This window comes from Balaenoptera physalus (genome assembly GCF_965194825.1).
Source record: "Balaenoptera physalus genome assembly, chromosome: 7".
Lineage (NCBI taxonomy): Eukaryota > Metazoa > Chordata > Mammalia > Artiodactyla > Balaenopteridae > Balaenoptera > Balaenoptera physalus.
Window position 1 is genome coordinate 36,805,740 of NC_138886.1, and position 22,769 is coordinate 36,828,508.

The 22,769-nt window shown below is 51.0% G+C and overlaps 2 protein-coding genes across 6 annotated transcripts; one reads left to right on the plus strand and one right to left on the minus strand.

Annotated features, from left to right (window-relative positions):
• Positions 1–136: 136 nt before the first annotated feature.
• Positions 137–5,189, plus strand: SPAG8 (sperm associated antigen 8). Of its 3 annotated transcripts, none has more exons than XR_014265518.1 (7): positions 137–821; positions 924–1,773; positions 1,876–2,050; positions 2,223–2,268; positions 2,590–2,652; positions 4,580–4,745; positions 4,902–5,189. XR_014265518.1 is itself a non-coding variant. In XM_082468705.1 (7 exons), exons 1-7 carry the CDS (start codon positions 784–786, stop codon positions 2,957–2,959), a joined length of 1,485 nt encoding a protein of 494 aa, XP_082324831.1. In that variant the 5' UTR covers positions 137–783; the 3' UTR covers positions 2,960–3,085. The 3 variants fall into 3 exon arrangements, 2 of the variants coding, with proteins under 2 accessions (XP_082324831.1, XP_082324830.1); XM_082468705.1 differs by lacking the exons at positions 4,580–4,745; positions 4,902–5,189 and adding exons at positions 2,353–2,467; positions 2,762–3,085; XM_082468704.1 differs by lacking the exons at positions 4,580–4,745; positions 4,902–5,189 and adding an exon at positions 2,762–2,942.
• Positions 3,184–20,964, minus strand: NPR2 (natriuretic peptide receptor 2). 3 transcript variants are annotated; one of them, XM_082468573.1, is made up of 22 exons: positions 19,467–20,964; positions 18,436–18,641; positions 12,504–12,617; positions 12,065–12,200; positions 11,727–11,821; positions 11,367–11,499; positions 11,055–11,139; positions 10,694–10,814; positions 10,457–10,531; positions 10,168–10,245; positions 9,831–9,935; positions 9,642–9,713; positions 7,721–7,880; positions 7,384–7,539; positions 7,138–7,306; positions 6,832–6,978; positions 6,209–6,332; positions 5,951–6,019; positions 4,181–4,355; positions 4,011–4,109; positions 3,657–3,748; positions 3,184–3,523 (listed from the first exon to the last, which is right to left on the minus strand). In XM_082468573.1, exons 1-22 carry the CDS (start codon positions 20,131–20,133, stop codon positions 3,458–3,460), a joined length of 3,144 nt encoding a protein of 1,047 aa, XP_082324699.1. In that variant the 5' UTR covers positions 20,134–20,964; the 3' UTR covers positions 3,184–3,457. The 3 variants fall into 3 exon arrangements, with proteins under 3 accessions (XP_082324699.1, XP_082324698.1, XP_082324700.1); XM_082468572.1 differs by having other exon boundaries at positions 10,694–10,823; XM_082468574.1 differs by lacking the exon at positions 10,457–10,531.
• Between the last annotated feature and the right edge of the window lie 1,805 nt (positions 20,965–22,769).

Sequence of the window (22,769 nt, forward strand, 5' to 3'; positions counted from 1 at the left end):
GGATCCCTGTCTTAAATATATAAGGATTTATACCACAAATAGGAAAGAAAACTGATTCAAGACTATGATCCCTCTTGACTATGGTCTGAGACACTAAGGAGGCCCATCCTGTAGTTAAAGGAGCATTTGCCTATATATCTGAGAGCTTAGGACTCATGGTCTACCTGGGTCAGGCCTCTAGAAAAGTAGCAGTAGGAATAAGCCTGAATGAGTAGAAAGAGACTGAGTCCCAGGACTTGCTTAATTCAGATGCCAAACCATTTTCTAAGGGGGTCTGGAAGGAGGATTGTCAATGTGAAGGCCTTTTATTGAAAGAGAAGTAATCACACCAAAAAAGTCGCTACCCTTTGACTATTTCCCATGTCTCACCATTTTGCTTTTAAGCTGTGTCTGATGTCTTTTCATCCTTAAAATTTTTGAAAAGATGCCCCCACTTTTAAGAATGAACTACTGTTGCCCCAACATAAACATACCAAGTAGACTTTCATCTGATATAACAGCTCTGTGCCTGTTCAACGCAAAGAACCACCTTAGAAAGCCTCAGTAAGCCCTGCTTAGGTATGGAGGTCGAGGCCTTAGGCCAGCGGAACCTTAAAAGCCGGGCTGAGGCGGAAGGGAGGCCGGACGGAAGGCAGACTTCCCAAACTACGCCAGGTGCAAGACTTCCGCCCCGCAGAGACCTTGCCTCCACCCTCACCCTTCCCGTCAGCCCAGCTCTGGTTCCGCGCAGTCTCCTGGAATGATTTGCCGTCTCTATGGCAACCCGGTAGCTGGCTTCTGAAGATGGAGACCACTGAGCCTACCGAGGGATCACAGTCGCGGTGAGAGGCACAGCTCTGGCTGCAGGCTTAAGGGGACAAGGAAGGTTAATAGACTCGCTTTGCTGCGCTTCTGACAACTTTGCCGCTTTCACTTTTTTTCAGATCTTTAGACGTACAGCCCAGGTCCGAAGGACTAGGGTCCATTTCGGATCCCTTTCCTTCTTGGGATGGCCGTCATAGGTCAGCCCTGGAAGCTGCAACCGCAGAAACTTCAGCAGCTGCTGCAGCCACTGCAGCCGCCTCCGCTACCAAAGCAGCTGCATTATCTACAAAGACCCCAGCGCCCTACTCTGAACGGAGCCTTCTCATGGAGCCCTCCTCTGAAAGTCTTCTTGGGGAGCGCTACACTGGACCCAGATTTACCCACAAGATAGGCCACGGGAGACTTGGCTTTGAGCCTGTCTCTGTTTCCCATATTGCTTGGAATCCCTATACTGCAAATGACCTTAGCTCTAGCCGTGGTCCTGTTCCTGGCTCCAGCTCTGGCCCTGTTCCTGGCTCCAGCTCTGGCCCTGTTCCTGGCTCCAGCTCTGGCCCTGTTCCTGGCTCCAGCTCTGGCCCTGGTCTTGGCTTCAGCTCTGACCCTGGTCCTGGCTCCAGTTCTGGTCCTGGCAGTGGCTCTGGTCAAGGTCCTGGCGACAGCTCTGGTCAAGGCACTGGTCCTGCTCCTGCCGCTGATTCTAGGCATAGGCCAGGCTCTGGCCAGGGCCCTGGTTTCAGCTCCTCTGCTCCTTCAGGCTTCAGAAAACCCAGGGCAGATCTGCTCCCTAATTATGCCTCCTGGAGTCACCACAGCCACTGGGAGCCTCAGAAACAACCCTGGAAATTTTTGCAAGTCTCAGAACCTGGTGCCCGAGGGCTGTGGAAGCCCCCTGAGGTTGAAGGGACAAGTAAGGTTCTCAGTGAAACACTGCCACGGGGCCAGTGCCTTCTCTACAACTGGGAGGAGGAGGTATTAAGGGTTTAACCTGCTCCCTTTTCTTGAAGGCTGCCCCCAGTTGATGAGGGTGGGTACCAGAAAGGATATCATGGTCACTCAACTTGGGGCCCACAGAGAGCCACCAACCACCTGGATCAAGTCCCAAGCATGCAGGATGGCTCTGAGAGTTTCTTTTTCCGACACGGACACCGGGGACTGCTGACCCTGGAGCCACAGTCACCCATGTGCTCCAGCACCACCCAGAAAGACTCATACCAGCCCCCAGGAAACCACTCTCAGCCAATTCGAGGTATGAAACATGAGAGAATGGGCCAGAGTGAGTCTAGCAGAGAAAAAAAGAGAGGAATGTCTGATGGGTGTAAGGGCAAAGCTCAGTTCTTCCTTTTCCCCAATTTTTTTTCTTCTGGGCCTGTTCCTTAACCAGATTCCCCTCACTCTGTCCATTCCCTGACCTCCCACAGGGAAGCGTGAAGCCATGCTGGAGATGCTCTTGCACCACCAGATCTGGTGAGAGGCTGGGTGAAGGGGAAAGGGGAGGGGGAGGACAAAAATCAGGGGAGAATGGCCTTGATGCCCCCCAGGCCAATGTAGTAAAGAGGTGCAGGCAGAGCAGGAACCCACAAGGAAGGACTCTGAGGTCGAGTCTGTGACACACCACGACTACGGAAAGGAGCTGGTGCAATCAGGGCCTCCTGCCCCAACAAAGGTAAGAACCCATCCCACCCCACTTGTACAGCTGGGCCCTGACAGGCTGTGGGAAAGCAGCAGGCCCAGAGGTTGAGAGAGGGAGCTTCAGGCCAAGAGTTATTCAGTATATCTCCCTCACAGCCTCACGACTACCATAAGGAACAGCCTGAAACCTTCTGGCTACAGAGGGCACCACAGCTACAGGTGTGTGAGGGTGACCAGCTGTTGGGAGTGGGGGAAAGGGATGGGAAGAGGCTGTTCTGCCCCGGCTTGGTGGAGAGCGGGCTCTGTCCTCATTCCGGCACTCCTCCAGGGTGTCAGTAACATCAGGACTCTGGACACGCCATTCCGGAAGAACTGCAGCTTCTCAACACCAGTGCCTTTGTCTCTAGGGCAGCCCTTGCCCTATGAACCCGAGAATTATTCCCACCAATTGGGAAAAATATCTTCCCTTGGCCGTCAGGGAGGAGGGCAGGGTGGTGGAGGGAGGGGTAGAACTACTCCTGTCTAAGGGTCAAGGAGGGAAGGAGATGTGGAATATGGAATCTCCTTTCATCTGTACTGGAGAGATGGGGAGGAAGTGAATTTGGTCTGTACTTGGTGAAGCGGCTCTTTACATAAAAAGGGTTCTCTCTCATCCTGAGACTGCTCATTCAGTGATTCTGTGAGTTACCGTGTCCATACCCCATAACCTTTCCTTGGAGTTGCCCCTAACACAGACTATGTCACCATGACTGTTTTTGTTTGTTTTATATTTGGCCAAAATATTCTGGTTTAGATACAGATATTTACAGAAGGTAGGGAGGAAGGGAACCAGGCCAGAGAGGGACAGGTATATGTACAAGGCTGGGCTGCAAAGGGCAGCAACTTCCATATAAGGTGGGGGTTTTGTGCATGTTGGTTTCCATCTCATGTGACAATGTCCACTTCTGCTATGTGGAGAGATGATGGCCACTGCCCACCCAGGTACTAGCAGCAGGGGATTGTCTGACTTGGGAAGAAGTGGGGTTTACAGGAGCCCAGCAGGTCCTTTCTGCTCTCCTAGGAGCCAGTAAGTTCGCATCTTTCCTTTTCCCTGGAAGCGGAGAAGTAGAGATAATTCAGATTCTTCTATGTTATTCCTCATATCTCCCTCCCTTCCCCCCACAAACCCCGTAATTGTGTTCATCCTCCCTTTCCATGACTCCCTCCCTGTGGCCTGCCATCACCTTCATCTCCACATCCCCTCGAAGCTCTAGCTGGAAGCATCCTAGCTCATCCAGGGCATCCTTGGTGGTAGAGGAGACATGAATCTTAAGGGCTGGGGTGGGATAGGGGAAATGATGGAAAGAAGAATCAGAAAAGGCAACCGAAGAACTGGCAGTATCGGAGAGAGCTTTACCCAACCACCATCCCTCAGGAGGGTCTCAGTATTCCCAGGGCACGTGCACTAGAACCAAAATATGTCCAAGGATGGGGCAATCAGGAACTGTGGTCTCTCAGAATGAGATTTGGAGGAACTCTGAAAAGAAAAGGCCAACACAGGTTGAGGCTGAAGCTGGGGTTGAGGGCTAATGTCTCACCTTGACCATTAGACTCCATTCGGGAAGCAGTGTTCACTGTGTCTCCAAAAAGACAGTAGCGGGGCATCTTCAGGCCAACGACCCCAGCACAGACGGGCCCTATGAGAAGAAATAGGTTGGGAGAGCCTGGGAAAAGTCGATATGAGGACAGGAGTGAGAGTCAGCCTTACCCGTGTGGACCCCTATTCGTAGCCTCAGCTGGTCATGGGGTCGGTGGCGGATGCGGAAGGAAGAAACTGCATCCAGTAATGCCAGGGCCATACGAGCAATTTCCGGGGCATGGCGCTGACCGTTTCTGCCTGGGAGACCAGATACCACCATGTAGGCATCTCCAATCGTCTCTACCTGATTGAGAGGGGGATGAAAAGGTCACCTCTATCTGTATCAGTGGGGATGGGGAAGAGCAGAAGGAGACAAGCTGGGTACCACTATGAGTCATCCTGACAGCCTGGAGGCCAGAACATTGACTAGAAAATAAGTGCCATGGTCCTGAGAATCTGGGAGAAGGGGAAGTCAAGGGAATCTGTAAATCCTCCTGCCCACGCCAGCACCTGGTGAATACTCTACAAATGTCTGCTGAATGGACACCCTGTCTGCAACAGGACACGGTCAAATAGCCTCTGCTGTCAGGAAATGGGAAGCAAGACAACAGGGCTGCCCTGAAGAGCACAGAAGCTGGTGGGGACGTCAACGAGTCCCAATGAAATGAGCCTCAGACAGCCTGAAGTGTCAAAGGTAAGAAAGCAGGCACTTGGCTTCATTAATTGTACTGAAGCTGTGTAAGAGAAGGTCCTTGTTTTTAGGAACTACACACTGACCTGTTTAGGGATAAAGGGGCACTGTGGGGCTTCCCTGGTGGCCTAGTGGTTAAGACTCCGCCTGCCAATGCAGGGGACATGGGTTCGAGCCCTGATCCAGGAAGATCCCACATGCCGGGAAGCAACTAAGCCCGTGCGCCACAACTACTGAGCCTGTGCTCTAGAGCCCGTGAGCCACAACTACTGAAGCCCGCGCGCCTAGAGCCCGTGCTCCGCAACAAGAGAAGCCAGCACAATGAGAAGCCTGTGCACCGCAACAAAGAGCAGCCCCCGCTCACCACAACTAGAGAAAGCCCACGTGCAACAAAGACCCAACGCAGCTAAAAATAAAATAAATAAATTTATTTTTTTTAAAAAGGGGGCACTGTGTCTGAAACTTACTTGCAAAAGGTTCAGAAAATAATATATGGATACATAGATTTTTTTAAAATAAAGCAAATGGGGGAAAATATGAACAATTGGTGAATGCAAGTAAAGGGTTTATGGGAGTTCTTACAGTAATAACAGAGATGGCAGAGTAAGTCCAAAGGGAAGGGACAGGAGTGGGTAATAAATATTATTATCTGCACAATATTAGGCATTTTCCACAATAAATTTATTATTCCTCTCACATAGATAAAACATCTGAGGCTCAGGGAGCTTCTGTTACTTGCCCAAGGCCACACGGTTGGTCACAAAGCCCGATCATTTTTACTCCTAAGCACAATAAAGCCTACCCTGTGCCAACTCAATGACTTCAACAAAAAGCTTTCACTAAATAGCTTGTCCCTCACTCCAATAAATCATTCTATACCCACATCCTGTATGATTCCTCCATGTCTGGAGGGGATGAAGAGAAGAGAAAAGATGACTAGGCTATGCCTATACCCCCAGGCAAGAAGTGGCAGACAGGGGCTAGATCTTGTGATGGTTCCGATTAGGGAAGCCTTAAGGATTCACAAGAAATTAGACGGGAATGTACAGTTACAGTGCCAGAGCCTCATTTGTCTACAAAGGGTACTCTAGCACTAGGATGCTGGAGACCCAGGCAGGAAAACTGACCCTGGAGCAGGTATGGCATGTGGGATTCGGGGAGACTGGGTTTTAAAAGAGTGTCAGTGTAAGGGCAGCCCCAGCTCTCACCTTGTAGACGTCAAAGTTGTCAATTATGGCATCAAAGCAGGTATACAGATCATTAAGAAGTGTCACCACCTAACAGGGATGGGAAAGTAGAGGCCTTAAGACTTGTGTCTAACTTTCTAAGAATTCTTAACACACAAGCCATAACAAGATATGGAAACTACAGACCAAGCTAATCTTCCCTATTATCAAGGATCGCTATGCCCCAGTGAAGCTCCCGCAGGTCTCTGCCCCTCCCTCTGCCCCTCACCTGGCTCTCACCTGCATGGGGGTGCTCTCTGCTGACAACGCTGTGAAGCCAACGATGTCACTGAAGTAGATGGTAACGCTGTCAAAGGCCTCGGCCTGTACGGTCTCTCCCCGTTTTAACTGCTCTGCCACTGAACTAGGAAGCAAAAGTACAGTTTGAGCCAAACTCAGAGAAAGAGGGTGGGAGGGCGAGAGAGAGGAAAGGAATGTATGGCTGGAGCAGAGATGAGTTCGAACATGAAAGCTGAGCCTGGTGGAGGAGAAGGAAGGTGGCTGGGAAGACATTACAGTCCAGGGCAAGGTAAGGTGTACAAGTGGTGTGGGGTTGGAAGGGGATCCCTGGGGATGCGGGCTAAACGTCTCAAGTTGGGATTGTTCTACATACACTTGCTGGAGCAAGGGTCTGGTAGAGCAGTGTCCTAAGAAGAAGGGATGGGAAGCCAGGAAGAAGGCAGCACAACTCATTTGGAGACAGAATGAAAACACACGGTCTAGAGCCAGAATGGGCTCACGGTAGCAAGATGTAACAAAGCAGCATTCTAAGGGTTGGGAAGTGAGTTCTCAGGAGCTTGATTAGGCAGAAACCAACAGAAGAATACCAAAGGAAAATTCAGGAAGGGGGACAGAAGTCTCACTGGGGTAGAATTTGGTAGAGCAGAGCCTCAGCCTTGCGCTTCTCCTCCAGGTAGGCCTGTGTGCGTTCCTCCACCAGCTTCTCCAGGTTGTTGGCATACTGCTCCATGCGCAATAGGAGGTTGTCCAGTATGCTGGTGCCACCCTCCCTGGAAGGAGGCCAGGATAGGGTACCTGCTCCAAGATGCTCAAGACTCCCAGGGCTTTCTACCCAACCCACCCTCTCAGCCCCGCCAACCCCACCTCATCCACTAAGACTGATGAGGCTTCTAGCCCTGGGGAGCCCCTGCACCATGGTGCCCTCTCACTTGTTAAAGCGGCGAATGAAGCCCTTGATCTGTCCAAAGTCTGGTCGCTCAGCTGCGTCCTGGGCCCAACACCGCTCCATCAGCAAAACCAGCTCTTCGTTCAGTTGGGTCCGGTCAATGCTCGGCCGGAAATAAGGCCGCTGACCATTTCGGACCTTCTGGACAATCTCTGAGGGTGATAAAGGGTTTGAATGAAGAACAGGTCCCCCAAGTAGAGGAGGCTCTGGGTAGTAGATTGACTCTCACCTTTGGGGCTGAGGTCCAGGCCCTCCAAGTAGAAAGGACCACTGCGAAGTGCTATCTCCTGTAAGATGATCCCAAAGCTATAGACATCGGCCTTCTGCATGCCTGTGGTTGGCAAGGGGTTCCCACTGAGCAGTTCTGGGGCAGTCCACAGCTTCTCTGAAAAGAGGGAACAGGCTGGCCAGGTCCTCAAAAAGGAAATCCCCAAGCCCACCTGGCCTCATTCCCATAATGCTCACCGTATTACTGTCACTCCGTCTCCCTCTCCCACCCTCCGTAAGTGGAAATGATCAGGGCCAGGGGGGGCAATGTAAAAGCAGGTTGTGGGGGAAGGCCTCACTGGCATAGAGGGCGTGGTTGTCATCAGGTTCAGCAGTTGATCGGAAGCTGGCCAGGCCATAGTCTGTGATTTTGAGCACAAAACGACTATCCACCACACAGTTGGAGGACTTGAGACTCCCATGGGATGCAATAATGCTGTTATGGAGAAAGGCCATGCCCTGCAGGATACAGATCAAGTCATGGGATTGGATCATATCTGGCTTGGGATATCCCCTCTCCGTGAGATGGGCATTAGCTAGCTGTCTAAAGATCTTGGGACCATAAAAACAATAAGCTAATTTTGGAATGCATCCCTTGTACAGTTTCCACCCCAGGAAGCAGGCAAAATAGGAGAGTCGTCTCTTCCTGGTAACTTAAGCAGTATATCGGCACCCAGGCACCAGGGATAGGAGACATGCTTAAGAGGAAGGACAAGGGGAGCTATCAGTTATTACCCTGGAAAGGGCGGTCTGTCTTCTGAGTAATGAAGGGATCGGAACTCTGAGGGTGAACTCCAAGAATACAACACCCATGGTGGCCTCAAATGCTTGGCCACTACTCAGGAAGACATGGCTTGAGGTCCAGGTATCAAGAGTATCTGGATGCACCAAGGAAGACTAGCCAGTTGTAAACTTTAACATACAACCATGTATAGGCAGGCAAGTCGGGATGGAGGAGGAAAGCGATCTACTACAGGGGATGTCGGGCCAGAGAGAAAGTGGAGAAAATAGTAAATTAGAAAAACCTGGGAAATGGACAAAGGTAGGAGGTAGCTACCAAACCAATGCAGAAGCCTGAAACTTCTGGCCCCCCTGGGGCCAGAGAGGAGAGAAAGTTTGCCTGTGAGGGACTCTAAGGCAGGTCCTAAGAGGGCAGAGTAATGCTTCCCCTGGGAAGTCACTTCAGGTGGAACAGAAAAAGGATACAGTGTCCTGTATGCTAACCTCCTTTAAATGTTTAGCTCTGGGCTTAAACAACTCAAAACCCTAGTCTTTGTGAACTCTTCCTTTTTATTCGTTTCATCTTGATATCAACAAACCTTTGGGAATCTCCAAACTCGTGAATACAGATATTAGGCTTCTGGCTTTGTTCTAAATCACCTTTCCATCAAATCATTGTTCTCTCAAGAGTCATGTTTTTCTTATATTTATCATCACACCTCCAGCTGAGCACCACATCAACTTTACCTAATATTTTATCTCTCATTTGATGGCAAACTTTAACACACACACACAAAATTTTTTAAATAACCTCTTGAAAACTATGCAGAAAAACCAAAGCCAGCTCCAGGTGTGGTACAGGTGGTCCACTAGGCTAGCTCACTGGCTGGGGGACTTGCTTCTAAACACCTGTCCCACCTGTGCAGGATTCAAATTTATGCCTCCACAAATCCACGGACCTCTGGGTCACTTGAAAATAGCTGAAACCTAGTATATTAGAAGATACCAAACATTTAGTATAATTTTCCTTGGCTTCTCTTAGTTTTACTAATAAATGTTCATTTCAAATTTCAGTTTTTCTGAACAAAAGAGCAGATATGCCAAATATTGGGTAGAGAGTAAATGATGAGGAAAAAAAACAAAAGATAAATATGTTTGGAGACCCGATTAATTTTTCCCTGCTAAGAGATTTTAATATAAACTCTTGGAGGAAAAAGAAAAGATGATGGAGAGAGATTTGAGGTATTTGAGACCTGAGATTTGAGATAGGGCAGGAAGACAAAAATTCTCTACAAGTACAGGACTCTTTGTGGCAGATAAAACTCATTCCCCCCAATTAAAAGCCCCAAATCCATTGTTTACCCATTATTACCCAACCTTAGGAATAAGGGGAAATGGAGAGATGGAATTTTTAGACTAGGAAGAGAAATCATAAGCAAAGATAGAAAGAGGGAGGCATTTTAAAGTGGATGAACTCAAGGAGGAGTGGGGAAGACTCACCTTAACAAGGTCATTAATGAGTGAATAACGAAACATCCAATCCAAGTTGATGCTATCATTTTCCAGAATATCCTGGTAAGTGACATGGAATAGATTATGTGACTATCCTAGCCCCACTATTACCTGCACAGTCAGTGTAACTTTGGGCCTATCTCCCCTGCCCCTATAATCCCCACCTATATCCCTCACCTGTAAACTCCCACGAGGACAATACTCGGTGACGATGCAAATGTTGGGAGGGTCTATGCAGGCGCCAATGAAGCGAGTGAGATGGTTGAACTGAACATCTCTCATCTAGAAAAAAAAAAAGGAAGAAAAAAGAGAATTGAAAGAGCTAAAAATTAGATACAGAAATCTACCACTACATGAGAGGACCTTTCTCTTAATTATACTTACAACTTGAAATCATTTATAAATAAACCCATTGCCCTCCTAGCCAATTTTACCATTCCCTAGTCCTCCCCTTCCCCTTCCCCTTCCCCATTCTTATTTACCCCTGGCCCTCAACCCATACACCATGACTTACATGTTTGAGTTCAAACAGAACCTGCCGGGTCAGCTCAATGCGCTTCTTATTCACGTGTTTGATGGCAACAACATTTCCCTGATGGTGGGAGTGAAAGGGGAAGAGGAAAATTAATATCAGAAAGGGTCTCTGGGTGCTGGGAAAGACTGGAGAACTGTGGGAGCATCCAGGAGTTCAGCTGGACAGAGAGAGGAGGGTTATGAGGAGCAGCGGGTCACGGGAAGAGGTGACAGATGCAGATGAGACAGGATGAAATGGTGGGGACCAGAACAAGTGGACGACTGTTCACCTTGAAGTGACCGGTGTTGGCAAAGATCTGGTATTTCCCATGGGCTGTCATGAGCGAGCCGTAACTGGATCCCCGCTGGGGCCAAGGGCAACATGGAGGCGGAAGGATGAAAGGAACATTAGATGGCGGTGGTAGTGCAGGTGCTATCATTACAGGCTGATGTGCTGGGAAAGGTCCAGGGTACGAAAGGACAGGCACTCAGAGGGAAGCAGAGGGACAGCTGAGACGAGGGCTCACCAGCGACAGTGTGAGGCGACTGCCTGCACCTTTATGGTATCGCTCTGAATTGCCAAATTGCAGCTCCTCCCAGCGAATGCGCCACAACATGCTAGCCAGCTCTTTCTCCAGCATCAGTTTTCTGTAAGGACTGCACACCTCAGTTGACTGGCAAGCCCAATCCTACCACCCCAGAAGCCAACAGCGGGGTTGCAGGGACTTCCCGGCAGCTCCTGAAGCTGCAGTTGTCACACCCCAGACACAGGACTGAGAGAGAGGGATGCATTCCCTCCCCCGTGTTCTAGGGACCTCCTGGCCTCAGCCAGAAGGCTGTGTGGAAATGGGAGGGAGGGAGTAGGTCAGCGGAAAGCCCAGAACTCACCGGAAAATGAGGAAGCTGGAAACGCCAAACATGATGAAGGTGATTCCTGTGCCCAGCGCCACAATTGCCAGAGTGGAAAGTGGGGCTGAAGGGAGAGGGGGCCCTGAGAAAGACTGTGTGTGGTGCTGTGAACGGGGAGGGGGGATGCTCTTAGGTGCAGGGAGCAGACAGATCTCTAGAGGTAAAGAAGCAGGCAGGGGGCATAGGAGAAGAGGTGAGATAGAGCTAAGCGTGGGGGAGCCTGCGAGGAGGAGGTAAAAGAACGGAAAGTCAAGGGAGGAAGGATTGCTCCCAGTCCCTGCACACACCCACTTTTATCACAGGATGGGTCGTCCAAGTCAAAGGCACAGGGGGGATTGTCCAAGGGGGGGGCCCCCTTCACCCAGGGGATGGGCCGTCCTGTCCACCAAATCTGCTTTTCGGCTCCCGAGTAGTGGGCTGCAGGCTGTGAGGAAGGAGAAAACAGGGCCCATAGGCCTGCTCCCACCAGCCTCCTCCCCCCAAACCCAGCTATTTGGCTGCTTTTCTCCCCATCCTACCGCCCACCCACCATGCAGCTCCAGCAGAGGAAATAAGTCCCTGCCTCTAGAACCTCTGACTCTGCCCCCGTGGACCCCCTGAAAGCTGGGTTGGCAGGCCCCCCACTCTCCTCCCTGCCTCATCCCCCATCACCTGAAAGTCCCCAGAATCCAGGTCCCCCATGGCCCACAGGACAAAATCAGTCTCCCGGTCATTGTTCTTGTCCATAACGACCAGTCCAGTCACACCTAAGACAGAAAGGAGTACCCCTCACTTTGCGATCTACCCTAGGCCCCTCTCCTATCCTCCCAATCCCTCCAATCACCTCACAGTCTGTCCCTGCCCCCATTCTTAATATGTGTCCACCTCTGCCATGTTCTCTGACCCCTACTAACTCTCCCTCCTGCCCCTGGTGTCTGTGTTTTCTTCTGCCCACTCCACTCCTGAGCCTGACAGCAGCACTCTGGCCTCCATCTGACCCTCTCCATTACCATGGTATCTTCTTCCTTGCATCTTCTCGACAATTCGAAGTCCATCTTCCCGGGTGCCTCCTTCCTGTATTGTCTCATTCAGGACTTCAGCATATAGCAGGATCCCATCGTAGAAGCAGCCAGCAATGAGGTTCATCTGGGGGTGGTAACTTCAGCAGTGCTCTCCAAAGGTCCTGCTAAGCCCCTTCCCCAGCCCCCTTTTCCATCTCTGGGGTCTCCTTCTACCTCTCCTCTTTCTGGTTTGCTTTCTTCCCTCCTCTCATTCCTAAGGTGCCATCCCTACCTCACTGAACACTAAGGCAGAAGAGAAAATCCTGAATGGAAGTGGACAGCCCCCAAAGTAGGGCTGGCTCCATGGCCAAGGCTTGATTCTGAGTTAGGGAGAAGAGGCTTTCCTCAAAGCCTGGCCTGATTCTCGGGGAAAGAGAGATCTACTTACGAGGGAAGGGGCCAGCTCCACACCAAAATCTTCCCGAGCTCTTATCAGAAGACGATTCTGGAATTCCTGATACTCAGGATTCGGGGGTTCTCGGTATGTGATGACCAATACCATCTGTACCAACAGCACATGGGAGAGTGGAAATGATTCAAGATGGGCATTAGGGGAAGAGAGGAAGCAGGACAGGGAAACTTGGTGAAATATACATGATATAAAATGTACATGGGTGACTCTGAAGGCCGAGAGGATACTAAACTCTGTGTGTGTGTGTGTGTGTGTGTGTGTGTGTGTGTGTGTGTGTGTATGTTTAATACTCTGGGGAGAGCAGGTGGCACTCCTCCATGCAAGATAGATAGATAGGCTGGTTCTGGGAAGGTGGAGACTGGGAAATAGATGAAGTCAACTCCATCCCCCAAACCGGGTTCCTCATCGTCCTGAAGCCCCTACTACCACCCAGGCCTCCCAGCAGGGCTGCTGTAACACAGCTCCTCTGTCCCACCCTTTCTGGGTGCCTGTTTACTGGCAAGGACAACACTGAGCAACAGCTCCTCTCCCTGGTGTTAATTACTGCTCATGTCATCAGTAAAATGTTTACATTTTCATTTGGGCCACTTGAGCACAGTGCCTCCACCCAGTGAATTAGAGATTTCAGGTTCTATGACAACTGGGGGAAATACTTTGAGAGAGTGATTCCATCTGTAAAAAGCCATGAGCTGGCTCCTTTAATGTGCATGGAACACCCACCATATGCAGCACTGTCCTGCATACTGGCATAGTCCCACACATCATGAGTCACAAGGCAAACACAGAGTCACATGCCCACACACATCTCATAGATAAGCCAGGGGCACACATGGTCTCAGTCATGCACACTTCTCACTGGCCACAGTCAGCATGCCTCTGTCTTTCACTGGGATGCCTGCCTGGCTCCCACTGGCCTCACACACTTCCTGCTTCTTGGCCTCTGCCTCCACCTCAGGCCTCCACAATCATTGAGACCAGCCTCTGCCTTCGTCAGGAAACTGGCACTGCAACTTTGGGGAAAGACTTCAGATCAATATATTTTGTGAAACATGACTTTGTGAAATGAGAGATTAAAACTAGTCATTTTGGGACTTCCCTGGTGGCACAGTGGTCAGGAATCCGCCTGCCAATGCAGGGGACACAGGTTCGATCCCTGGTCGGGGAAGATCCCACATGCCGTGGAGCAACTAAGCCCGAGAGCCACAACTACTGAGCCTGTGCTCTAGATCCCGCGAGCCACAACTACTGAGCCCACGTGCCACAACTACTGAAGCCCGCGCGCCTAGAGCCCGTGCTCCGCAACAAGAGAAGCCACCACAATGAGAAGCCCGCGCACCACAACGAAGAGTAGCCCCTGCTCGCCACAACTACAGAAAGCCCACGCGCAGCAACGAAGACCCAACGCAGCCAAAAAATAAATATAATAAATAAAATTCATTCTTTAAAAAAATTAAAAATTTTAAAAATTAAAAAAAAAAAAACTAGCCATTTCTACCAGTTGTGTTAATTCCTGTCATAGAAAGTACCATATAGATACTAGATATATCACTTACGATCTATTATAGATCAATTCATTCCAGGTAGGAAATAATGAAGTCAGTTTCTAATACACATTGATTATACTAGCCTGGAGTCTACTTCATGATGTAATTATTCTTACTGGAGCGTTCGGATGCTTGATCACACACTGCTAATACTCCCCTACTGTCAGGCAGAATTAAAAAGGAGAGGGAGACTGAGGGTGGGGCTGGAAGGGTTCGTTCAGTAACACCTATTCAAAGAATAAAAGAAAAATAGAAGGGTAGGATATGGTTGACAAAAAATGTAAAAAGTTAGTTAAAAAACTTGAAAAGATCAGGCTTCACACAATTTCTATTTCATTATAAAGGTTGATAATAGGTTTTCAATGCTTTTTAAAAAGTAATTCCCTAGGTTTGTTTCTTTGCTAGACTAGCATTTCTCAATCTTTTTGGTCTCATGACCCCTTCACGCTACTAGAAATTATTGAGGACCCCAAGGAGCTTTTGTTTGTTTGGATTACATCTATCAATATTTACCATATTAGAAATTAAAACTGACAAAGTTTTAAAACACAAGAATACACAAGCACACCTCCTATAGCTGCCAGAATGATGACATCATCACACGTCACATAACCTCTGGAAAACTCCACTGTACAATCATGGAAGAATGAAGAGTGACAGAGGCAAATAACACCTTAGTATTATTTTTAAAATAGTTTTGCCCTCATGGTCCCCCTACAAGGATTCCAGGGGCCCCCAGGATCCCAAGACCACACTTTGAGAACCGCTATGCTCGACTCTGTTTTGCTGTGGTTACTAGCTACTAAAAAAAAGAGAGAGAAGCAGAAGAACTTCCAAAGAATTTCTGTTCTTGCTCAGGGGCTAGAGAGAAGGTAAAGGTAGGTAACTGTGTCCCATTCCACAGGGGACCCCAGGCGGAAAAAAAAAAAAAAAAAAAGCAAAGGCTGCCAAAATGGGTACAGCGGTGGGTGGAAGCCAGGAGGGCACCTGGGAAATGTGCAAGGGCAGCAGATGCCTGGCTCCGCCTGTGGGCCCACCCATACCCAGACCCACTCTGGCTGCCGCAGGAGGCGCTGTCAACAGTGGCCTAAATTAACAGAATGGTCTCCACAAGAGATGCTGCCTTACACGGCCCTTGGTTTACTGCTTACTTCCATTCTAGCCGCTGGTGTCCCCCATCTGTAACCCAGTCTCATGCTGGTCACCTAGGTTGTGGCTTCTGCCTGGGTTTCTGACCCTGTAGAAGGTCCACAAATGTCCAGACAGAGCCTCTGGATCCTTAGAGCCTACCCATTTGGTTAGTTCCACCGTATCTACTTATTCTTCCGTTTCCTGGTTGATCATCTTGGTTTACAGTACCTGCCAGCTCTACTCCTGTCTAAATGAATTCCTAACCCTGTCCCCCCTCTTCCCAAAACACACCTTGATTCCATTCAGCAAACGTGCTAGGCACACAGAATACAAAGACAAGCATGATCCCTGCCCTCAAGCGGCTCTGGTTTAATGAGGGAGAAAAATCATAGCAACATACTTAATTTTAGAGTCCTCTCCCCCAATAGCTAGTATCCAGCATGAGCTGGGACCCCTTCCTTGGGCATGACACCCTCCTGGAAAGGCTGTGGGCATCTATATCAGGGACTCCTCACCTCTGCCACCACCTTTTCCAGGCTGGCCTGGTCTGGGACCCCAGTGGGCCAGGTATCTCTGGGGTGTGGGCTCTCTGCTCTTTTATCCTTGTCTGGAGCTGACCACACAACTTCCCTCACTCCCTGCCCGGGGTAAGGATAAGCTACTCTTATCCTTCCCAGATTGGAAAAGGATAAGAGTAGCTTTGTCAGAGGATACCTCATCACCCCTCACCCCACCCCACCACTTTGATTTTCCCCTCAGCATATTCTTGACTGCCCCTTCTCTTGTATTGTAGCAAAATCTCCCTCTTTGTTTTTCTGTCTGAATAATGCCTACAGTGAGTGGGAGAGCTGAGAATTAATTTACAGTTCGCCCTTGAAAAACCTGGGTTTGAACTGCACGGGTCCACTGATACGCAGATTTTTTTCAATAAACGCAGACCACGGTACTACATGATCTACGGTTGCTTGAATCCACATATGTGGATGGAACCTCCAAGAGGGAAGCCTGACTGTAAAGTTATACTCAGATTTTCGATTGCACGGAGGGTGGATGTCCCTAACCCTCACAATGTTCAAGAGTCAACTGTATGTAGCTAATTTTTAGCAGACTAGATCCCTCCTCCTCCTACTACCCTAAGTGCTGGGGCCCCTTGGCTGGTAGGAATTCTCCCACAAGAAGAGAGGTGTTCCCTCCACAAAGAGAATATGGCCCAGAAGGCTGTGGAGTCTTCCCATCTGGGAGGGTTAGAGAGACCTTCCTTGACCACACTAGCTAAAGCACAGTACCCCTGATATTCTCTTCTCATACCACGCTATGCCTTTTTTTTTTTTTTTTAAGTAACACATCACAGTTTGTTCTCTGTTTGTATCTATTGCTTGTTTATGTCTGTCTGTTCTACTGAATGTAGGCTCCAAAAGGCAGGGACATCTGTTATGTTCTCTGCTGTATACTAGCACCTCGCACAGTGACTAGGACATAACAGGTGCTCAGTAAACACTAACAGAATGAGGCAGTCTTCAGATGAATCAAACATTGACTGAATAATGTTGTAAGTTCTAGAGGAGATAGAGTTAGGCACAAGAGTGGGAAATTCAGTCCAACCTGAGGATTCAGGGATTGTTTCCTAGAAGGGAAAATAACTGATCTGAGTATTATAGAATACACAAGCATTATCCAGACACACAAAGGTGAGAAGGTCATTTTAGGCAAAAGTTCAGCAGCAACAAAACCTGTCCTGCCACTGCCCGTGTTCAAGTGTGACGGTCACAGACTCATACTCAGGCATGCAAACAGATATGTCATTCACAGTCAGACACTACCAAATATATAATCACAGCCACATAAAACCTTACTCATTGGAGAAGGTGGCCACCCAAGTCCAGCCCTTATACACATCTGCTTAGAGTCAAAGAATCTCAGGGTTGAAAGGACCTTAAGGTTATCCTATACGCCACCTCAAATCCTTTTTGGGTTAAGAAGGGGGTATGCATAAATAAGTTTTAAAAAGTACTTATGTACATAAGTAAGTGTAAAATTGGTGGGAGAATTGGGGAGCAATTCATGGGTATGATTTTGAGAGGGAGAGATTTGCGGTAAGGGGAGGAAGACCACTGTGGACAAAAGCAGCAAAGAGCCCAAAGGCAGGGGGGCAGGGAGGCCCGAGGTAGCAGGTCTGAGTGAGGTCTAGCCGGCTGGAGTACTCAGCAGTACTGGGAGGTGAGATTTTAAAAGTGGGTTGAGGACTGTAGAAAATCTTAAATTTCATGATAAGGAGTCAGGACTTTATTCTGTAGGAAATAAGTCATTGAAAGTTTTGAGCAGAGAAGTGAAGTGAAGACAGTCATGTCAATTTTCCCTACAAACTGTTTCTCATACCCATCTCTTTTCATTCCTGCTATCATCACCATAGTTCAAGCCCACACCTCCATACTGCATTCCAACCTACTGCAGGTGGCCTCACTGTCTCCTCCTCTTCTAATCCAACCTGAATTCTGTCAGTATATTTCTCATCACAAAAAAACCTCAAAGACCCTACCATTCAAGTCCAAGCGCCTCAGTCTTAGGTTCAGAGCTCTCCTTAATCTGAATCTACCTCTGCAGCATTATTTCCTATAATCTGCTCCAAGTGAACCGTTCTTTCTTGTCAGGTCAGCATCTTCTTGGATCCCCAAACATGTCCATTCCCATCTCTTTTTCCTTGCTCCGGCTGCCTGCATCCTCTCTCCCACTCTGACTAGGAATATGACATCTATATTTAAAGTCACCATAGAGTCTTGCTTCCTTTATAAAAGCCTTCCCTAAACCCAGCCCACAGTGACTCTCTCCTCTGAACCACTCAAGTTCTTAGTGTCTGTTCCAGGACACATCATCACATCCTTTCTTGTACTTGCATCTAACTGCACCACAATCATGCCTCGCCTCTCCAGAAACGGTGGAAGCCCTCCCAGGGGCGGGACCTAGATCTTTCCCTGAACTTCCCCCCAACCCCACGGTATATCCACCATTGCTACTTAGGAAAGTCAGTGTTCCAGGATCTTGGGAGGTAGCCTTGGAAGACACACTGAGAAAGAGCCACAAAGGTGAGACTAGACTTGGAAAGCCTCCGTCCATTTCACCCCTGTGGTTCACAATTCTCGCCCTCTTGCTGGGGTTTCTGTGGGGTCTTGTGAGAGACAGAGAATCCCAAAAAAAGCTCCTCTCCCCACTCCCTTCAAGTTTGGCTCAAATGATACCTGAAAAGCTTCTCTGAGGGCCTGGGCCTGTTCCCAGGTGCGATTGTCCTGCCAGGGCCGGCCTGTGGAGCGCGTGGGGCCTGCACGGAGACTCTCCCCAAAGACATCCAGGTAAAAGAAGACATAATCTCCGTTGGTCAGGTTCTCCCTCTGGGCCTGAAGCAGGATCTCATGCAGCATCTCCAGAGGGCCGCAGATATACACAACTGGGAGCAGGTACATGACAGAGGGGCACTCTGAGAAAGCATCCAGGACCCTAAACAGCCCCCTCTCTGACCATCTGCATTTCCATCTTTAGCAAGAAAGAGAGGCCCTAATCTATCAACCACCCAGCAGATGTTCCCCATCCCTCCCCCCTTGGAGTCTATGTCATAAGTACCCTGGGACCGTATGGACCATCTGGCAGAAGTCAGAGCCTGACTCCAGGCCCCAGAGGAAGGGAGCTATCCTTCAAGCCCCCCCTCTTCCCAGAGCCCTGCCTGCTGCTCCCCTCCAGCCCTCCTCACTCCCCCACTCTGCCCTGTCTTTCCCTAGGCTCAAAGGCACTGACTGCTCAGAATTTCTCTCAGTGTGAGCTTTACCTGTCTTTCCCAACCTAATCAGCTGCACCCCAAAGCCCATTTATGGAGTCTTCACGCTTTTTATGCCACCAAGGGGTATTGGCGGCCCAGTCTGAGAAGTCTCTGCTCACAGACAGGCACACATTTTGGAGTGACCATCAACCACATTCACTACTCCAGGGAACTCACACTGCCCCCCAAATTCAACTTCCCCCAATCCCACACTCTCCCCGACACAAGCTTCTCCCCTCAGGCCATCTTACTCCTTGTTCACATCTGTCTGTGACATCCACAAGCCCCCCAATATAATGCCTTAGCCCCTCCCAGGGGCTCCATCCACACGTGTTTCTTGATCCCAACCACCACATTCGGCTCCTCCACGGCTATCTCCATCTACAGCTTCCCAGTGCTCAGCTCCAGGGACACAGTGACCCTCCTCCCCTGACCCTAAGTAGCCCGGGCCACACTCACTGCGCCCGTTGGCCCGGATGAAGTGGGTGGCCTGCTCAGGGCCCCCCGGCTCACGGGCATACACCTGGTGCTGCACACTGAGGTTGCTGCCCTGCAGGGCCTCAAAGACGCCCTCGATGGTGAAGTAGTGAGGCCGGTCATCTGTGCGAGCATCCAGATACAGCAAGGCAGCACGGGCAGTCCAATTGAAGTGCCCATGTAGCGTCACTACAAACTCACCCAGCTTGGGAGCAGAGGGACCAGTGCGCACCAGGGTACGATAATGCTCATTCTTAGCCGCAAAACCAGAGGCCACAGCACCCGCAGTCAGCAGGGGAAGGCGCCAATGTGAGGCAAAGCGGGCCACAGAGGCAGCGGGGTACACACAACCGGGGCCCAACAGAAGGTCGGGATCGTGGTACAGCTTGAGGTCCACAGCGCGCAGCGGGGCCAGGTACTCAGAGCAGGCACCATCTAGTTCAGAGCTGACGAACCGTAGGTCCACGGGCAGCGCCCGGCCCAGCGCCTCCACAGCGAGTGCCACAGCGGGACCCACCCGTGGCCAGGCCCAGGCATAGCTCAGGTTGCGTTCTGGCAGCACCACCGCCAGCGTCAGGTTCCGCGCCCCTGGAGGACGCACCCCACCTGCCAGGGCCGCCACCAACAGCAGGAGTGATGGCAGTGCCATGGGGAGATAGCAGCGGCCCCACCCCCCCCAGAACCTGGGGCCACTCTGGCCTACGGGGGAGCCACAAGCACCGCCCAGCGTGGAACCTGGGGAAGGCCGCCAGGGAGAGAAGTGAGGATAAGCTAGGTAGGCTGGGATACAGAAAGTGGCAGGAATCGGGGAGGAGGAGGTGGGAGCAAGCCCCAGGGAGTGGGTAAGGAGTGGGTCCACCAGCCTAGGGCAGGGACGGAGGAGGGCTAAGAGTAGGGTGGCAGGAGGAGGGAGGGACCAAGGGGGCCTGTGACTGGGATGGGGAGAGTGAGAGGTGAAGCCGTCTGATGAATCTAAAGCTGAGAAGGAAAAGGGGATCCGAGACTGGGATGGGGTGGAGCGGGGGGGGAGGCTGGTACAAAGAGAAGGCCTGGGGGTACCTCACCGCTGAAAGGGCTAGGAGGGCAGAGAGCTGCGAAAAGAAGGACCAAGGGGATAAGGTGGGAGGGGGCCGGCGCGGCGGAAGGACTGGGACCATGGGCAGGCGGGCAGCGAAGCGAGGCCTGGGCCGGAGGAGAAGGAAAGGCAGAGGTAAATCTCCCTGTGAAGGCTTCTCCCGAAGCTCCTGCTTGGACTAACGGGCCCAGGGCGCTGGTCCCATCCGGAGCTGCGGCGGCCCCGCCCGTGTCCCCGCTCCTCTCTGCTCCGCTTCTCCTGGGCCCGGGCGGCCGGCGCTGCCCTGCGCTTCCTCCCGCCCCCCGCCTGGGCCCCCGGGCGCGCCGCTCGTCCAGGTCAGGTTGCCGCGGCCCGGCCGCCTCCGCTCGCTGCGCCGGCGGCTGCAGAGTGTGACTCCCTGGGCAGGCCGCCCGCCCCCGCCCCCGCCCCTTCCCCGCCCCCGCCCCCGCCCCTTCCCCGCCCCCTCCCCGCGGCCCCTCCTCCTCCTCCCCCGCCCGGCCCCACCCTCCGGCGCCTGCTGTCTCCCCCGCCCCCGACTCCCCACTCCCACCCGGGCGCCCGGGGACGTCCCAGGTCTCCAACCCACCCGGCGATAGCCCGGGGGCTCCGCGCAAGGGCCTCTCAGGCCGGCGAGGTTCCGGGCGTCCCCTCACTTTAAGGCCTACCCCGTCTCCCCCAGGCCCCTGGGCCACCCCGCCGCGCGCTCTCCATCTCACACACTCCCACGAGCCCAGGGCCTCCCTACCCACCCCTCGCGTATCCCGCTCTTCTAAGGGTCTCCTTTCTTAACTCCCCTGAGTCCCTCAAACACTCCAGCCTCCAGGAAACAGTCAGGGATCCCCACAAATTTGGTATCCTCACTTGTCCTCCACCTAGTAAACGATAGCACCCCTCTCATTGACGGGAACCTCTCCCTCCTTCACCAGTAAGACATGCCTGCTCCCTGGAAGATAAGCCCCTCCGGGACCAAGGCGCTCCGGTGAGTGATTTTTCCTGAGTCCTTACGAAGTCCATGAGTCTCCTTCTTCCTTAGGACTCAACCCTCCAATCTCCCTCTTTCTGTCCCCATGCCCCCTCTGTGCCCTCCCGTGTCCTCAGAGGCCACCATAGCCCACTGGGCTCCCACCACCCCATCTGCTCCAGGGTGGGAGCCCAGAGCAACCTCTTCTCTCTTTTGTCTTCCTGCACAGCCTGGGCTTGCACCTGATAAAGGCTCAGAGACTGACTAAGCAAAACGCTTCCCCAGCAGTGGAAGCCCATTGTGCCCCCCTTGGGTTCCACCCCACTCCCAAGCTTCCATCCTAGAAGGCTCACCCCAGACACCCCATATTTGGAGTGCTGATCTGATCCCGAGGAACAGCTTGTGAGGGATGATATCATGGTTGCTGGGAGGGGCTGCAATGGGACCTTAGGGAGTTTTCCTCAAATTGTCATAAAGGAGATGCACATAAACCCATTCTCCTCCCCCTGCCAAGAGCCACAGTTTGTCTCCTGCTTCAAGCCACTTCTCCAGAAATCAGTGCCAAGAAGCTGAGAAAGCTGGAGTAGAGGGAGGAGGGTGGGCGGGGAGGGAGTGGAGGGGCGTAGTTTCTCTGAGATGAAGGCGACACCTAGTGGTTTGGGGGGAAATTAAGGACAATGCCATTTTATTCTTAGGTACGGTATTTCTTTATTGAACACTGGCTGCCTTGCACAAGCTATGGGGATGAATACAAAAAGCTGAATGATACAGACTTACCTTTGAGGAGCATACAATTGGAATCCCTGGGGCACAGAGGCCAAAGGCAAGCCCCCCAACAACGTCTCTTTCCCTCAGCCTGGTAGAAATGGAAATCTTAGGGCAGCTCTTTCTTTAACACAGATGGATTAACTCCAGTTCCAGCTCCTGACACTGTTAGTGTAAAGAAATTTCGTCCTATCTGAGCAAGGAAAAGAAGGATATAGACCAGTCAAAAGGGTGATGGGACAACCTGAAAAAGACATGGCTCTAACTTCAGACCCAATCCACCAAATAATACTTTTCAAGCAACTACACACAGTTTAAAGAGAGAAGCAAATCCAAACGACACAGTCTCTGCCAGAATCACAGAATTTCAGGGCTAGGAGGAATCTTATAAATAATATTGTTCACTCCCCTCATTTAAAGATAATTGAAAACTGAGTCCCAGAGAGGGAAGTCCCATAGCTCCCTGCCCAGCCCCTCTCCCCCA

Coding starts and splice junctions, on each gene's coding strand:
- SPAG8 (XM_082468705.1), top strand. CDS start 784: ATGGAGACCACTGAGCCTACCGAGGGATCACAGTCGCG. Junction 1,774..1,875: donor TCTACAACTGGGAGGAGGAG/GTATTAAGGGTT, acceptor TGGGGCCCACAG/AGAGCCACCAACCACCTGGA. Junction 2,269..2,352: donor CTCTTGCACCACCAGATCTG/GTGAGAGGCTGG, acceptor AGGCCAATGTAG/TAAAGAGGTGCAGGCAGAGC.
- NPR2 (XM_082468572.1), bottom strand. CDS start 20,133: ATGGCACTGCCATCACTCCTGCTGTTGGTGGCGGCCCTGGCAGGTGGG. Junction 12,618..18,435: donor CCCTCAGAGAAGCTTTTCAG/GTATCATTTGAG, acceptor CTGTTGGTACAG/ATGGTATTGGTCATCACATA. Junction 11,140..11,366: donor CGACCCATCCTGTGATAAAA/GTGGGTGTGTGC, acceptor CTCTCCCTTCAG/CCCCACTTTCCACTCTGGCA.